At 43.5% G+C, this 14,416-nt stretch overlaps 1 protein-coding gene across 2 annotated transcripts in view; it reads right to left on the bottom strand.

The window, feature by feature from the left end:
- Window positions 1–14,416, bottom strand: part of LOC106653236 — a 71,284-nt gene that overhangs the window by 55,951 nt on the left and 917 nt on the right. For both annotated transcript variants that reach the window (XM_014372610.2, XM_014372611.2), the window contains exon 2: window positions 2,012–3,074. In XM_014372610.2, the coding sequence (XP_014228096.1) occupies window positions 2,012–3,042 (1,031 nt within the window). In that variant the 5' untranslated portion in view covers window positions 3,043–3,074. The remainder of the gene's footprint in view (window positions 1–2,011; window positions 3,075–14,416) is intronic.

Genomic DNA, 14,416 nt, shown 5'->3' with positions numbered 1-14,416 from the left:
TTATACGAATGAAATGTGTTATGATTTATGAATCTTTGTCAGTTTCATCTGGTCCCGCCAAGAAAAGCGTAACGGCACACCGAGAGCGTGAAAATTTCGCGTTAACCTCGAACCGATTTATATACGAATCCGAAATCGTATCCGTACGTCTGTTTGTTTATTTACGTCGAATCGCATCTAAACTGCTATATCACGAACATTTTTTCTTCTTTTTCATAACTTTCGATTCAGCCGTGCGTGTGCATCCTTGCGCTCTTTATTATAAAAATAATGATACACATTTCCGAATACGGATGCGCGCGCGAGTATGCGAATATCTCGAGCAAGACGATCGCTGAAAAGAAAAGACATGTTTTTATCGGTATAGAGATATACGCACGCATATAGAGAAGCTAAGTGATATTTTTTTCTTCTTCTCTCCTAGATATTTGTACGCAGCTTGAGTGGACTCGAAGGTCTATACCATGAGCTTGCAAACGCGCTCCTACCGCCTGCGCGCAGGCCTCTCGACACGCTCCTATGAACGCACGGCGACCCCCGCGTCCGATGCTCGTGTAGCAACAACTAGTTTCCGGTCAATTTCCGCGGATGCGGACGCGCGCACACATACACACATATTTGTAATGTGCACACGCCTTAGAGACTCCCGCATTACTTTTTTTTTCATACTACATACACGGCTTGTATGTTTAACCTGCGTAACACTTTGAGTGCCCTTTTTTTCCTTCGCAGGGTTGCATACTAGTTTTGCTCTATGCTTAGCGCAATTGAAAGACAAAAAGGGGAGCTCAGTCGATTAGCCGACGCATTGCGCTATGACCAAAGTTTTAACGATCTTTTGTAGACGTAGATATGCCGAGGAGAGAGAGAGAGAGAGAGAGTCCAGGTGAATCGTCTTAATTTATTCAAGAGGAAGGCGATTCGCGTGCCACGCTCGTGTCGTTTCGTGCGGGACAGGAATACGGGAGTTTCCGCGAGTCGATGAAATATTTATCGCGTGTATCTATATTTGCCCTTCTCGACGATGGTAAGCGGTCGCGCGCCTCAAGATAATCGAACGAAGTCATCGCGCTCGCCGCACATATTCGGAAGTATAACGAATTTTCCCGTCGACCGAGCACACGAAGTATAGTGCGCCGACGAGAGAAGTGCCATGAATATATTTGTAATTGTTGTACTACTTTTTAACGCAGACGCACGCGCGAAATTCACGCTTTTTATTTCTTCGAGAGCCAATTATTATAATTTTTTTTCTTTTTTTTTTTTAACGAAGTACTCGCTCGTAAAAATTACAAGTTTGCGCAATGAAAATAATGAAATGACTGTTTCGAACCTACGCATGAGTTGTGTTCGCTCGAAGGCGCTACGATCACAATTTCAACACACGAAAGCGAGAGTGCCATATGTTTTTGTTAACGTATAATTAAAATCAGGGCACGCAGCCATTGTCACACGCTCTATCAATGAGATGCACCAAATTTTCCACATCTCCTAATTAATATCGCGAAGAAAGCGTCAATAAATCTCCCCGATTATTATTATTTTTTCTCCCGACATGGAATGCGATTGTCGACGCTCATATACGCGTGTGAATTATGAGACATCGAGCCGATATGTATGGTAGCCTTGTACCGCCACGAATTGAATGTGTAATATACGCAGTGATTGCATCCGCGTCTCCAAGATAATGTAAATGTCGCATAAAGTCGTCAAACGCGAGCCGAGGCGCGAGGGAGCTCGATGACCTATTTTTCGCGCAGCTTTTATCCGCATTACGCGCGCTTTCGTTATTGTTGTGTTTTTCGCGCGTATATTATCGACGCTGTAAATGTCATATAGTGTATGACCAGAAAAACGCGTGGCAGGATACATGCGAGACGCATGCTTTATCACCGTGTTAATTTTCATGAATTTCTTTCAAAAGAATCAACGATAAAATGTCGAAACGTCGTCGTGGTTTTTTTATGGCATCGCAATCGATTATCGCCTCCTTTCATCCGCATAAACTCACCCACTTAATCCAGATAGTTTTCCTACGCTCCTGCGCCTCAGATGTTTTCTCGACGATTTGGTGACGCCGTTCTTCTTTTTTCGCTTGTTCACGAGATCTCGGCTCGCTCCCTGAGACGAGCCGCTACCTCCACCTCCGCTGCCGTTCCAGCTATTTCTGTACATCATGCCTTTGAATTTTTTGCGACGTCTCTCGTCCGCTATATCACCGCCTATGGCCGAGTAAGTGAGCGATCTCAGCCGCTTTACGGACTGCCCGCCCATGGCTAACAATCTGTCCGACAGATCGAACGCGCTCGAGTTTCGCCACATCGTAGGCTGCTGCTGCTCTTGTTGCTGCTGCTGCTGCTGCTGCTGCTTGCGGCTCGTCGGCGATATCTCGAAGGCTTCGTTATCCAAGCCTGGACTCCAGTACTTTTCGCGATCCTCTATGATGTAGCAGGTCGGCTCGAGAGGATAAGAGAACGCGGAGGCGCCGGCCTGCTGTGGCGTTGAGCTGCTGCTGCTGCTGCAGGCTGCTGCTATCTCGGCGCTGTCGTCGTGCTCGGATAGAAACTCGAAGGCGTCGTTGATCTCGCGCGCCTCGAACGATTCCTCGATCGAGCCGGCCCTCGATTTGATCGGCGACTTTGACGGCGATGATTTTTCCGCTGCTGCGGGGTAGTCGACGCGATCCAACGACGGAGAGCCGATCCCGATGACCGGCGCCAGATTCCTCGTGATGTCGCGCACTCGCTTGATCGTGTCGTTCGACACGACATCGATGCGTTTGCGCTGCGGCACGACCTGATCGTGACCCAGCGTAACGAGGACATCCTGATGATCGTTGCCGATGCTCTCGGCGATTTTCCGACGCGCCTCCTCGTTCTGGCGTCGCGTGAGCGACAGCTTCTGCTCGAGCTTGGGCGGGCAGACGTCGAGCAGATGTTCCTGCTCCTCGGGGGTGGCGTCCGGCACGCTGGCTCGATTCAAGCCGCATACGCCGCTCTCGAGGTCGATCAGGTCCACGTCGTCCACCGGACCCGAGGCCATCTTCCGCTTTTTCTCCTGATTCCTTCCACTTTCTGTAATACAGAAGAGCATCGATTAGCCGACAGCGTTATTAACATTTTTTAATTATTTTTCATATCTAAGGCACAATCGATTTCGAGTGTACATCGAGCCTAATATCCTAATTCGAGCTCGCGTGCAATATCGCTGAGAAAAACGATCGAGTACACAGAGGTCGTATTCCTCAAAGAAAATCATGTCTCCCTCTCTCTCTCTCTCTCTCTCTCTCGGCGTTTCGATCATACACAATATAATTTCGTGCAAAAAATAGCCCTCGCAGTCTTATTATGCACCAAACCGCGGCCCGGATAATATACCTATGCCATACACTCCGGTCTGGATTCGATTTATTATTGGGTCGATCGCGAAGCTATAGTAGAGTTCGCAGCCGAGCCGGCATGGCAGAATTATGTACACACCGAGTGAAAGTTCAATCGAGTTTATTGCGCGATGACTGCCCAGAGATACACTTTGCGCTATCCGAAGTGTCTTTGTTATTCGACTTATTCTCTTTCTCTCCCTCGCGCTGTCCTCCTTTATTTTCGCTATCTTAATTTCGAGAGGACATTATTCGTAACGCGGTCTGCAGCTTGAATCGCGAGGGAAATATTATGGATTTGAAAGAGAAATAAAAAAGAGAAGAAAATATAATAATAAAATAATGTTTCGGGTACACGCGTAACGAATTTTTTTTTTATGTGTATACACAGGCAGCACAACATCGCGTGGTGCAAAGCATTCGAAAATTTCGTAACCGACGAGGGGAACAACGCTAAATCTATTGATTAGCGCAACACAGACTTCGATTTACGGTATTACAATATACCTATATACATACACAGCAGCGCGTGATTTATGCCGTACTGTTGCTGCTGCAAGTTAATGACGGGCTATCGGCTGGCTGCGCGCTCATTCGAGTCTCGTTGAGTTTTTACACAATTACCGGCTTTCGCTACATTAATTTAATGGCTTTTTGTTCTTATGCTTTGGGATATATGTGTGTGCGCGGAAAATGGCTTTTTAAACTGAAAAACACACTCGATCGGACTTCAAAATAAATAAAATCCAATGAATCTCGTTTTCAAGGAAAAATGGTCGAGTTGCAACTACGATTATATTATAAGGACAATTGCTTACGTTCGGTTCGACGACGTAACTTTCTCGCTAATTCATGAAAAATCGTCATCACGGTTGTTATGAACAAAACCATAATTCTCACGAAACGGGACACACACACGCACAGATACTGCACCGATCCTTGAACTAAATTATTGTCCTAGTCGCGAGTCAAGTATTTGACATGTACTCATTTTTTTAAAACTTCAAAAAAAAAAGAGAAAAAACGCGACACGCGACACGTGCTTGTGTAGACGCGTATGCATATGCACTCGTGCTGACAACGCAGCGGTAACGCTCAGTTGTCGTTATTGTTTTTTTTTTTTGCTCTCAAATGCAGCCCCAACGGAGCTAGCGAGACTTGGCACTCTACTGCGAACTTGTCAAGTGTTGAGTTTAAAATCGATTAGCGTGACAGCGACAGAAGCCAATCTGTCTGCGCGTGTATGTACACTCGGGCTTCTTTGTTTACTGGGTAAATAAAGTGCGCGCGAAATGATGCTGAGCGAGAGCATTATGACTTTTCTCAAGGAAGCGTCTATGCTGTGCTCGATGGGAGCCTTAATATACGGTATAAATTGTTAGGCATTTTAATGACCGCAGGTTATTTTTTGCCTCAAACATCGTAATAAGGAGTCTTTTTTTTCTGACGTTTCACTCGATTGGTTAAGGATTACGCGTTTAAATTGAAGCTAATGAAAAGCACTTCAGTTAATTTTCTTCGATTTAATTGCCAATAATAAATAAAAATTGTTTACATAAACATGTATTGGAAGGAAGCAATAAAATATATTTTTCGAGCGTGAATCGTAGCTCGCGAAAAGTGCGCGCAAGGATAGCCATAAATTTTCTCAGGATTTTTCAGCGATGAATTGCAGAGAAATGTGAACAGTTTTTTTGATCACCGATTTTTTTTGTTACGTGCCTATTTAACACTCAGTAAAACTTTCCGAGCAAATGTTTCACGATGCACGTCGAGTTGATTTACTTACAACATAAGCAATTGTCAATCGCAAAAAAACAAAACGATAAAGCCGAATATCTTATATTATAGAAAATAATGCAAAGTTATTCGATACTTCGAGAGAAATTTACGGGGAGAGAATTAAGGACTTTGTATTACTAAAAGAAAAATTGAGTCAAATTGACACGCAGGACACAAATGGCATCGGAGGACTCTCAATGCTTTGAGAACCTTATACGCGGCAAAATAGGAGCGTTGTATTACCAAAGCGATGCGAGACAACAAAAAAAGCGAGAGAAAGAGAGAAAACTCGCATCTCCTTTTAATTAAAAAGCGAGAAAAAACAACATCACGAGGATCTTTACTTATACAAACGAGATGGCAGCGAAGTTCTTGTACATCCCAGCCGCAGCACAGCGCATGCACGAAATAAAGAAACAGAAAATGAAAATACTCGGGCGAGAGGTTTGTATTGTACTTGAACACATATGCGCCGAGCTCAGCGATTCAAAAGGAAGAATACGGGTGTATCCGCGTGCGACCTTGGCTTTGTTTTGTTCGATCGCTGAATTTATTTTCCATCCATAAGAAGTATTAATTGGTTAGTATAGAAAAGTAAAAGATCCAGTTAAATGGGAGGTACTACATTGAACTATTGTGTCAAAGTCTGGTAATCTTTGTAAGTATAATTGCAAGAGAGGGGAAAAAATGGTATGAGCCGAGTGGGTAGGAGAAGCAATTTTTAAATTTTTAATGGATGCTACTTGTATTTTTTCATTTTGATCACTCGCAGCATTGCTTTATTATTTTTGGAAATACCCTGGCCAGGATATTGCTTCTTCGGATTCACGAAGCGTGAAATACCCATCCGACGTCGGTATTCCATTGATATCCTTTTTACAAAGGAAGAAAAATTATTGATACATTGATTTCCTTTTAGTGTGGAGTAGTTCGAGTCGGTCCGGTTCATACAATTTTTCACGTCTTTCATAACGAGCTCAAGTTTATTCTACATGAAGGAAGTGTAATATGTAAAATACAAAGGAATAGCGTTGCTCAAAAGTATACCATAATACTTTTTTATAATTAGAGAAAGACGGAGGAGGAGGAGGTGAAGAAGCAGGTCATATTTTTCTACTTTCTAAACGACGATGATCCTACCGAGTTACGCATGGTACGCGCTTACAGAACGCAAATGCTCTTCTGATACGATGTTTTTAAACGATGCAAGCCGCCATCCTCGCGCTGCAATTATCAACTATATAGGTACAAAATAAATAATGCTGTACCGCTAATCTCTCAAACAATCGTGTCGATGAAATATTTTCGTCAAAAAAAGCGACGCGTCGAATAAATTCCCTCATTGAAACGGAAAGTAAATACGCTCTTCGGCTTGAAAATATGCGCGCGTGCGCCCGCCGCGAGGAAATGATATAAGATCTGCGGAGCGACCTTCGCTTCGGAAAACCGGCTGAGTCGGCTTCGTTCTTTTTTTTTTTTTAAACAAATACAAAATAAAAACTCGAGTTTATTGAACCGCCGTTTTATGTATACGTACCCGCGCGTCGTTTGTGCAATTATTCCAGCGCGCGCGCGCGTGCATTCGCGCGTGCGTAAGACGTCGATGGCTCGCGGCAATTATATTAAATTTCAAAATTTCCTCGACGCGCATTGTATACTTGTATTATCGGAGAAGGGATATCGCCCGGCGCGCGTGTAAATAAATGAATAAATACCCTCTTTGAAGCATAAAATGTTCAACAAAGAAACTATTGGCTATTCATCGTGCGCGCGCGAACAGAAGTCGCTGCTGTAGTATAATATGAAATCTGAACTTGAACGCGAGTAGCGCGCAGTTATGGTGTGTGTAGCGTTATATAGACAGACGAATGCCATTAGTCATTATTATACGATCGTAACGCGCGCGTAACTTTGCGTGTTTGGACTTTTAAAAACGATAAATAACGTCGGTCTTTGTGCTGCGGTCAGATATATTAATTTACCATATAAATGTGAATCGAATCCCGCGACGTTGGGGAGGGAAAAATACACTCGGTGCGTAATAATAATGGCTAATGATGCGTACACCTTTGAAATCGTGCACGCGTCCTTATATTCGCAAAGAGAAATAGATGGACAGACGGTAAAAGAAAGAGACACTCTCGATTGAAAATGGATACTCGCGCGCTGTCGGTATATCATTTTGTACCTTGAAACTTGACATTTTTTTTATTTCGAATTCTAATAGTCGATCGTGTCATTTTCTATAATCGCTTGCTATTAGCATATTAATTGCGTAAATTTATTATAACGCCTCTGTCGCTGCATACTAAGGAGGTCTCGTTTCTAACCAGCAAGCGGTCTAACGCGTGAAACGAAAAGATCAGGAAGGGTCAATTTACGCCTCTTTTTTACAGAATGTAATCTCAATACTTGCGCGTGTTACATTTTACAATGCACACGCGTATTATATTATACGAGCTGTTATGCGAAAAGTACTTGTCTTGTCGCCGAGTAACGCAGCTGCGTGCGTGCGCGAGTTCGACGACCCCCCGCGTGTATATACGGACACTGTAACGTTTGTTGCACCGTAAAACTTTGTTGCTCAGCGCCTACCGAGTTCTAAATTCGCGCAAAGAATGTCCGAAAGAGAATTTTTAGACTTATCGAACGATTTTTCGAGTATTTTTTAATAATACGGTTCATGTCATGCATTACGAACATCAATAAACGAATTAAGATCTACGCACCACGCGTAATTTTCTTCAAGAATAATCTTTACTCCTTATTCGGACTAGCGACGCATTATTTCATATCAATCTGCACTGCAGCCTGCACTCTATCGTGTCTCTCGTTTCACGGCGCAGAGTCTCTCACGCGTTGTATTTATATACAGTGCTCGATGTCGCTCGACTAAGACACGAATGCCACACGCTGCACGTGCTGCTGCAACGAATGTACTGCAACAGACACGAACCTATCTCGTGCGCCAAATCATCGTAACGTCTTGAGTTATACGCGCGCGTACCGTTATGGAGAGCAAAGAGAATTAAAAAAAGCGTGTGATTCTCTCGGGCACACATGCTTGCCGACAATATAACTCCTTGCCGCCGCGTATGGGTATAATATATAAACAGGACGATCGTTAAGAAATGTGTTCTACGCCGGCGCCGTGCGATTCGTCCTCGTCATCGTTCGAGCCCGCGTACGTGCTCGCGTCGTGTATCATACGTATTGGTACGTCAGCGACTTTTAGAAAATTAAATAAGAAACGCACGGTGGTGTAAAAAATGAGCGTATCGCATTTCTATCGGCTGTCTGCCTATATTGGCGCGAGTTTGACGATGATTGTGATTTACTAAAATATCACTTTTATTGAATGGATGTCTATGGGTATAACGCTGACAAGTATGTTTCATTCTACCAAGGTCGAATAATGCTCGAGTTGTTTTGCAATATCAATGTCAGACAGTCCTGTAATAATCCATAGAAAAAATTGTATTATACTGCTAGTCAATTCTAGCCAGGCATATTGCCTAATTACTCATGCTCGGAACACCTTGTTCTGACAAAGAAGCAATTAATTCACCCGGCGAAAATCACTCGGCATTATACTGACAAGCGTCATTTAATTTCTCGTTTACATAAAAAAGAGAGAATAATTATCCACGCGAGTATAATAATATCGCGTGGAAAATATTCGCGTTTGATATTTAAAACGAAGCCAGGCGCATTATATACTCGTACACGCAAATGTATACGCGAAAGTTTAAATATCGGCGCGCGCGCGCGAAGCAACAATATTTGGATTATGTCACACACTTTATCCGACGCTTGCAGTCGTGTGCATGCGCATGAATTATAAAGAGTCGCGCGGTCGTACACGAGCCTCAAAATACATACTACTTAATCCGAATTAGTTTTATAAATTGCGCAAAGCTGACGCGCGCGAATTAAAATTATATACGCGCGTCTTAGATTCGCGTTGATATATCTATGCGCGATTGCGGCATTTCGCAAAAAGATATTATGCGCGATGTGCGATGTCGCATACATTAAAAAGGCGTGGAGCGATATACGTCGGGGTTAAAAATAACGTTTCAACTTCTAGTGTAAGCTACCAGCTGTAAAGTCTTTCTTATTAACCCGCTCGTGACCTCATCCTCGTCATTAAAGTTGAGTTGCGACAGAATTAAGTTGGTATTTAATGGATTTAAGGGCAGATCTTTACTAAATAGAGAAAAAATGTTTATTAGAAGACATAAATATTTCAAGGTACATCTCTTTCTCTCGATGAGTAAGAGGAAACAAAGAGTACGCAATAAAGAAATCTCGGAATGTTTCCGGCTACGTTATTTTAGCTGTGAGTCAAAAAAGTACACACGAACTTTTTCTTGTAAGTAAAATGTAACTTTTGGCAGTTAAAGATTCGTACATTGCATAGTTTATAGTAACTCGTTCGCCAAGCGGAGTTTAGACCGCTAATCTTGAACTTTAATTATAATCCAAGGAAAACGACTCTAAAACAAAATTACGCGCGCTTCGATTTTCGAAAATTAGGAACGTTCTAGCTTCTGCCAAAGTAAATATAGGTACATCAATAATGTCTATACATCTTTTGTGCTCTCTCGACATTATGCTCTCGACCGATTTTTCGTATTCTCCGCGTGCGAGTACAGATATATATTATACGCTCGCGCACAATAGAGAGTTTATTCGTGGCGCCCGATACATTGCTTAGGAACTTTCTCCGCGTTGCACGCGGAGTCTCGCATGATTCATGCCCCAAGAAATTTTACAGATACGCAAGAGCAACACCTATACGCTGTGTAATACTTGTATCTCGATACACAAAATTGCCTTACACGAGCGAGCGTTCTTTTTACGACGTGAAAATCTCTGGCTCTCGTGTACGCGCAGGATAACTGAAAATTTTCGGCACAGCTATAGGCTCGTGCATATTGCGCAGAAAAAGTTGCGGAATTTCAATGAAAGTATGCAAAATCAAAGACGTAAGAGGTTTGAAATATCCAAAGATTTGTATTTCTAATGAACAATGCAGTGAAATATCGTAGTAATGAAATACGATCATTATTTAATTGGTCTTTATGTACTTTTATACTATGTTTGAAAAAAGTATTTTCATTTGAATAAATTTGCACCCGTTACATTTCGATTCATTGGTGTAATCTTTGTCTCGACTTGTGCTCTTCGTGGCCTGAGCGATACTAAGAATTATACATGACAAAAACAGCGAATGTGTAACGCGTGCACATTCCAGGGTATCAATTGCGTTTCGGCGTATCGAAACGACTATAGTAAAAATTATCAGATCTGAGCTGTTGAATCTAATTAAATGTCGCCCATGTCACGTGTTGCAGTTACGACGATATTCGCTGCTTTTCAAAACTTATACGAATTGTGGGAATATTCTTACTTTTTGTCCTTTTGTTTTCTTTCTTTTGTGCGCTAATCGATATTTTTGTAAATAGTACACGTACGAGTAGAGCGCAAGTAAATTGCACTTATTCTTGCACGCAAGCCAACAAAAAAAAAAACGAAAATGTAATGAAACAAAAGTTGTACCCGAAACAGCGTAAACATCGTGTATGATACTGCAACGAGCTCGACCGAAAAATTATCGCTACTTGCTCGGATTAAAAAAAATCTTTTTTTTTCGAGAAAAAAATCCAAGACATCAAGTATAGGAAATGCAACGCAAATACATATGAAAGCAGTGCAGCGTCGTAAAATTGGTCCCGCGATACGGATATCTCTCCGATACGAGCTTTTAGGTAAATACACGACATTAAATGCGCGGACGTGCGTGTTATGTTTACATTTGCAGAGTCGAGCGTTTTAAGCGTCTCCTCTCAAAGAGAGATGGCCTATTTTTTAAGCCGAGCTTTCTAGTTCGCTCATTCGACAATTCTGCAAGCTTCGCTTTTATCGTTACCTTATAAAATACAGCAATCATGCCAAATTAAAAACTTGAATTGAAAAAGTTTTTTTTCGCATTGGCTTTCGTGAATATATATATATATATATATATATTAAGAACGAACAAGTCGTTGAACGAAAAATTACAATCGCGCGGCGTGTGGGTCGCGTATCAAAAAAAATCACACGTTCGCCTTTGACTCATTAGAGAAAGTGTGCGGGAGTCGAGTGTGCCTCTCCTTGTATAATACGGATTCGAATATTGCGTGCATGAATCACACGAGGCACACATGCCCTGCGCTATATTATGTTATAGTATAACACTACTAACGGGGAGCAGCGTTGCCGCGACAACAACACAACACAGCACATATATATACGCGACCACGACGAGATTCGTATAATATATATTGTTGTGTATTAAAAGTCACATATACCATACACGTTTAATACGGCGCGTGCGCGCCGAGTTTTCGATTCGACTCTTTGGTCTTTCGTAATAAATCGCGCGAGAAGCAGAAAAAGGAGGAGAAGAAAATCCGCGTGTGCGGCACTTAGTTTCGCTCGTATTATATGTAGAGGCAGTTGTGATGAGGAAAAGAAAGAAAGAAAGAGAGAGAGAGAGAGAGACTGAAAATGTGGGTTAAAATTAAGAGTTATTATATACACGGAGCTGTATCGAGCTTATCGACGCACTATTTATAATTTACGACAGAGAACTGCCGAGAGAGCTGAAAGAGAACAGCAACAACTGTTCCGCGCCAGCTCGACGCTCGCGTGCAAAGCAATGCGTTATAGATATTAACGAAAAAAAAAATACGATACGAAAATATGGAATACTTGTCGTGGTACATCTATTACGCGCGGAGCTGCATCGATTACGTCGAGCTGGCGCGATGGTTTTTATTATATTCACTTGCGCGCATTTCGTGATGGAGCTCGCTATCATTGGAAGGTCATCGCGCGCGAGTTTTCCTCGTATCGATACGCAGCGGCGCAGCACGAGCATAGTAGCGGTGGAATTGCAGTATGTATATAGTTTATGTCTCGGACACAAAGTCTCGGATCTTCGTTAACGTAGACGATGGTGCGTAGGTAACAACGATTTTTCGACGGAACCGCGCGCACGATCGTTCCCATACTGTACTAGTAATGTATGAAAAATTCCAACGCGTCGCAATTCGATCGCGCGAGCTCGTGTATCGACGAGAAAAAAAACGAAATCGCGCTCGGTGTTGCACTTTAAAAGGTATACCAAACCTGTCCCGCGTACACGCGTATATTATACACACGCAGGGCTGCGTGCGACCTTTAAGTTTACCTATGCTACACCACCTGTCGTCGATCGCGAAGCAAGTATATACAGACGCGGGCAGCGTACGCCGTCGAGTGCCGAGAGCGGCTCTCGCTCGAGCCGAATGTGTAAAATACTTTGCAGTATATTGTGTATAAGGCTCGTCGCCGTCGCGTACACCCTCGTGCAGTACAGCTGTGCATCCACACGCGATGCACTTGTGTGCGTGTGTGTACGTGACAAATCCGCAGACCAGCTAACAGTGCACAACTTCTCGGCCCTTCGGCAGTCGGCACTGCACCACGCCACATACACACACACGCGTTAACGCACATGCATATAATCCTCGCGTGAGCTCCCCCTTTGCCTTTAGCTCTCCCTCTCTCGCTCTCCTTGCGGCTCGATCCTTATAGACGTATACACGCGCACACGCCACACACACACGTATGCGGACGGGACTTTTAAACTCGATGCGTCGTCGAGCTGAAAGCGAGTTTTTGTAGCTCGAGTCTATAAGAGCCGAGAGAGAACGAGAGACAGTGCGAGAGAGAAAAAGGGGAGTATGGTATCTGTAAAGACGAGGTTGTCTGCTGCTGTTCGCCTTTCTGTGTCCGAATGGAATAAAACTTTGTCTCAAAGTCATCGTTGAATTAGCGAAAATCGTTCGATCGCTATAAGTTGCGAACAAATTGCGGATAATATTTAGTTCGCACGGGAGCCAATATCACTCCATACCCCATGCATCAAACGTCTATCAAGTGCAATTATTCCGATGCTATGGGTGTAGGTGGGCTTTCTTTTTTTTTCTCTCTCTCTCTCTCACCTATAAATCGTATGATCTTAGCGTGTGTGCGCGGTTATTATCATATAGGTCGCCACCGCCGCCAATTGCTATACGTTATATCCTGCGCGCCTCGATGCGCTCGATGCGCTGATTTCACACTATCACACACACATATGTACGTGGCCTAGGCTGTAATACAGAGCCTGGTATATATCGCGGGTGTCTCGCGGACGAATAGTCGGTCATAAGGTCGATCGTTATCCTTTCGCACGATACTGCTACTACCTCTAACGTGTATTATACTGTATATATAACGCTTCGTCTCGTTTCAGCGCGGAAAATCGGTTCGAGCGAGCTGCTTTATATATTAAGGTACAATTAGAGAATCCGCGCACCGCGAGAAAAAAGACGACCGTGAGTGAAAGAGATTTTCCTATCTCGCTAAATTCATTATGCTCTTTCCCCCCTTTCCCTTGCCCCCGCGAAGACGTCGTATACTTTTATTTTCCTATCTTTTACTACTAAACGACGAGCCGCATCGGCGAATCGTGAGAATCGAGCCGCGTACGCATTGTTGAACTTCGCCGAGGTATAATGTTGTATCCGATACACATTGCGCGTATAGGCGTAGGTGGCGACGAAACGCGAGAGCTCCCTTGAGAAAGTAATATAGCGACGCGTCCGCGATCGATTTTGCGACGCTCGCCCAAGAGGGAGAATCGATTCGATCGCGCGAAATTCATTATTACCTTTTCCCCCGCATACACGGTAATGTATACCGAATAATATTGATGATATTAACGCCACTCGAGGCCATACAGTGCGCGTGTCTCTCCGCGTGAGCGTTTGTAATACGGAGGACGACGCACACCATGCGCGAGCTTGCACACATGGGGGGCTATATAGCACGCGAGTATCATCATCGTCGTCGCATTAGCTATAGCGAGTTAAGTCCACCACGAGCTAGGCGTGCGACAACAATCGAATTTTCAAAAGCATAACACAGCATAGGTTTGACATACATTGGGAGTGTTTACATCGAGCGTCGACGTCGAATTCCATCGAGACGCGTGTGCATCGAGTTCACGTGACTCGCGACGACGATGCCTATGCAGCGTACGATTATACTCCCGGTTAAAGATATGCGTATACACGGCTCTATAAATGCATTTGTGCCGGTGTGTGTCTGTGCGTGCGCGCGCTGCATTATATATAAATACGATCGGTTTTTCGACCCTAAAAATAGCGCCAAGCCGCG

Source organism: Trichogramma pretiosum, unplaced genomic scaffold (assembly GCF_000599845.2).
Source record: "Trichogramma pretiosum strain Unisexual culture from Peru unplaced genomic scaffold, Tpre_2.0 scaffold30, whole genome shotgun sequence".
NCBI classification, from domain to species: Eukaryota; Metazoa; Arthropoda; class Insecta; order Hymenoptera; family Trichogrammatidae; genus Trichogramma; species Trichogramma pretiosum.
Note: the sequence above shows the minus strand (reverse complement) of the source record. Positions and strands in the feature narration are given on the sequence as shown.